Here is a 3,713-nt window from a genome sequence, read left to right on the forward strand (position 1 = left end):
GTTCTGGGGGGGGGGGCTGTCAGGGGGCAGGAGTGCAGAGAGGGATCGGAGCAGTCAGGGGACAGGGAGCAGAGGGGTTTAGATGGGTTGGGAGTTCTGGGGGGGGCTGTCAGGGGGCAGGAGTGCGGAGAGGGATCAGAGCAGTCAGGGGACAGGGAGCAGAAGGGTTTAGATGGGTTGGGAGTTCTGGGGGGGGGCTTTCAGGGGGTGGGGAGTGGTTGGATGGGGCGTGGGAGTCCCAGGGGTCTGTCTGGGGGTGGGGGTGTGGATAAGGGTTGGGGCAGTCAGGGGACAAGAGGCAGGGAGGCTTAGATAGGGAGTGGAGTCCTGGGGGGCAGTTAGGGGCAGGGGTCCCAGGAGGGGGCAGTCAGGGGACAAGGAACGGGGGGAGGGTTGGGGGTTCTGGGGGGGCGGGAAGTGGGAGGGGCAGGGGCGGGGCTAGGGCGGGGCTCCTCCCGTCCTCTTTTTTGCTTGCTGAAATATGGTAACCCTACTCAGTGCAGATCAGAGAAGACACTCGAGCCCTTCGTCTGAGCCTCGATCTCTTCTCTCGGAAGCACCAGGTCCTTCGTGAGGTCCCTCTGCTCCTCCTCCGAGCTGACCGGCCGGTACCCAAAGACCTCCATGGCCGGCTTGCAGATCTCCTGCACTTTCTGCACCTGGTGGAAGCTAAGCTGGTGCCCCCAGGCCTGTGAGACCTTGCTGGCATCCCTCCGCACTGCGAGGACCTCGGGGTCCTGAGGCCCAGACCAGTGGGTGATGTTGTGCACCCAGGCCTCGAGCCAGGGGGAGGAGGCCAAGCCGGTATAGTGGTACCACTCGGCCACCTGACCCACTGGATCCCGGACCAGGTCTTTGTAGCGTGTCAGGAGGTAGCGTCCACGCAGGGCAGGAGGTGGGTGGCGCAAGGCGGCCAGGTACATGCCGGCTTGGCTGTGGCAGACTTTGCGCATGACCAGGCGGGCGTTGGGCGTGGCATTGTGGGCCCGACTGATAAGCAGGTCTTCCAGGTAGAGCGAGATATGCTGGCGGGAGGCATAGACGGCCCGGGGGTCCCGCACCAGGTGGATGATGCGGAGGTCGAGGGCCGGGTCGGCCAAGAGCGGGTAAAGTGCCTCCAGCTGGAAGAACCTGACGACCTTCAGCGCCACATGGCTGTAGGTGATGCAGGCCTCTGCCGCCTTCCCGAAGGGGCTGGGGTCGCAGTAGGCCTGGCACTCCACCGGCCTCACAATGTCCCCGCGCTGGAAGGCCTCGCAGGCGGGCGGAGAGCAGAGGGCCCGACTCATGGGCCACATGAAGATCTGGGATGCCCAGTGGGGCTGATGCCCAAAGTCCTGCAGCGCGGCCATCTCACACCGGAAGAGGGTGTGGAGCAGGTTCCGAGCGGGCCCCTGCAGCAGCTCCGGGCTGCCTCCGGGCAGGTGGTACCAGACATGCTTGGCTGGCTCCATCAGGTAGAAGACGTCGGGGTGCTGGCTGAAGAGTTGGCCGGCAAAGGTGGAGCCCGAGCGCCAGCTGGAGAGGAGGAGTATGTGGGTCCTGCCGGGAGGAGGTGGCACGGCGCCGTGCCAGCAGCCCAGCCAGAGGAGCAGGAGCGTGGACGAGAGCAGGAGCAGCAGGCGCTGGGTGGTGACTCTGGTGAACATCCTGCCCTGGTGGCGGAACCTACCGCAGACAGAACGAGGCTTAGTAGGGGCACATCCCCTCATCCCTCTCCTCCCCCAGAAGCCTCTTGGGCAGAGCCCTGTGTTGTCATGTAATGGACACCACCTTGGCCGATGAACAGGGGACTGACTGGGGAACCTCCGTACATAAGAACGGCCATACTGAGTCAAACCAAAGGTCCATCTAGCCTGGTGTCCTGTCTTCTGACAGTGGCCAGTGCCAGGTGCCCCAGAGGGAATGAACAGCACGGGCGCCCATCAAGTGATCCATCCCCTGCCGCCCAATAGGTCCAATAGGGGCAGGGAGGGGGCAGAGTTGGGGCGGGGACTTTGGGGAAGGGGTTGGAATGGGGGTGGGACGGGGTCAGGGGCGGCGGGACACGAGCACCCACTGGCACCGGGGAAAGTTGGTGCCTATGACTTCAGCGCCACTGCCAGAGATGGTTGCGTCGACTCCTGCCCCTGTGGTCGAGTCCGGACCCTTCTCGCTCGCCCAGGCCGAGCCGACAGCTACACCTCCTGTCGACCCTGGAGGTGTTTGAGGCCGCACGGGGTCTGTTCCAGCTCACGGCACCGTTCCCCCCACCTAGCCGGGAGAGGTCGCCGGCACCAGTCGCTTCCCCGGCACCGTCAAGGGGAAAGCCCGCAATGATGCCCTCGCGGTCTCCATCCCCGGTGCACCGCTCCCCTGAGCCAGAACAGGGTCAGTAGCCTCATTGGTCCCCAAGCCCTCGGTGTGGGCCCTCGGCACCTCGCAGTACCACTCCTCCCTCGTCCTCCTTTTTGGAGACCTTGGAGTCAGACTCCTATCGATCGCATTGGAGCAGAAATAGACGGTCCAGATCATCACAAGACTGGCACCGTGGCCCGCGCAGTGGCAGTCCCCAGCATAAATGGCTTTTGGACTCCCTGGGCCTTCACCAAGGCCAAGGGCGGAGCCACGGGTCGCATTCCAGGGTGGCAGCGGTAGCCTCGGCCACTTTCGTACCGCTTCCGGCATTGTCGGCATTGGCAGGATCGGGGGTAGCTCCATTGCTCTCTGTTGCCACCATCGCAACCCCTGTGGCACCGGCGGCAGCTACGCCAGTCCCAGAGGTAACAGCGCTGATGTCCTCGGCACCGACAGCTCCAACACCATTGGTTCTGGATTGAACAACTTCGCCAGCGGCGGCCTCTGCAACGATGTATACAGCTCCGGCACCGAGGGCCATGGCACCATCCACGTCAGCTCCAGCCCCGGATACCCAAGCGCTGCGGGACCCCTTGGGCATAGAGGGAAGAGAGCAGCCACCCCTTGCGGCGGTCTCTTCCTCCTCCTCTCCAGATGAAGCGCTGGCAGGCACTTTGGTAGCCCTGGTCCTGGAGGACAACAGGGTCCTACAGCAATTGCTGAGGAGGGTTTCCCAAGGCCTGGGCATTCAGGCGGAGGAGGTAGTGGAGGACGCAGATCCAATGGTGGACATCCTCGCCCGCTCCTGACCGGCACGTATTGCCCTACCCCTCATAAAGACCATTGCCGACACCACAAAAACCTTATGGCAGACCCCGGCTTCGTTGCCCCCTACGTCTAAACGCAATGAAAGATGCTATTTTGTGCCATCCAGGGGCTATGAGCACTTGTATACTCATCCTCCACCAGATTCCTTGGTCATGGATGCTGCTAACCAACGTGAGCGCCAGAGCTACCAAGGCCCCTTCCCCAAAGCAGAGCTGGTGCCGCAGGACTCCTGTGCCGATTCTTGGCCCTGGTGGAGGAGGGCAAGCTCATTTCCCGAGCTTCTTTGCAGGCCGCTCTGGATGGGGCTGATGCGTCCACTCGGATGATGTCTACTGGGATTGCCATGAGAAGGAGCTCCTGGCTCCAGGTATCAGGTCTGCCATACGAGGTCCAGCAGACCATTCCGCATCTCCCCTTTGAGGGTGTGGGACTCGATTTTCTGAAAAATTGGATAAAAGGCTACATAGCTTAAAAGTCTTGCGAGCCACCCTCAAATCGCTGGGCCTCCACACTCCCGCCACACAGCAGAGGCATGTTAGGCCGCAACC

The 3,713-nt window shown here is 62.8% G+C and overlaps 1 protein-coding gene across 1 annotated transcript; it reads right to left on the reverse strand.

The window, feature by feature from the left end:
- Positions 1-494: 494 nt before the first annotated feature.
- Positions 495-2,719, reverse strand: LOC101947648 (carbohydrate sulfotransferase 6-like). The gene is made up of 2 exons (XM_065563881.1): positions 2,589-2,719; positions 495-1,668 (listed from the first exon to the last, which is right to left on the reverse strand). Exons 1-2 carry the CDS (start codon positions 2,717-2,719, stop codon positions 495-497), a joined length of 1,305 nt encoding a protein of 434 aa, XP_065419953.1.
- Between the last annotated feature and the right edge of the window lie 994 nt (positions 2,720-3,713).

Source organism: Chrysemys picta, chromosome 12 (assembly GCF_011386835.1).
Source record: "Chrysemys picta bellii isolate R12L10 chromosome 12, ASM1138683v2, whole genome shotgun sequence".
In the NCBI taxonomy this organism is placed as follows: domain Eukaryota; kingdom Metazoa; phylum Chordata; order Testudines; family Emydidae; genus Chrysemys; species Chrysemys picta.

What these genes read in the sequence shown, in the direction of transcription:
- LOC101947648 (XM_065563881.1), bottom strand. Translation starts at nt 2,719, where the DNA reads ATGGTGGCAACAGAGAGCAATGGAGCTACCCCCGATCCTGCCAATGCC. An exon ending in TGGCTCCGCCCTTGGCCTTG is followed by an intron (nt 1,669 to 2,588) that starts GTGAAGGCCCAG and finishes TGTCTGCGGTAG; the next exon opens with GTTCCGCCACCAGGGCAGGA.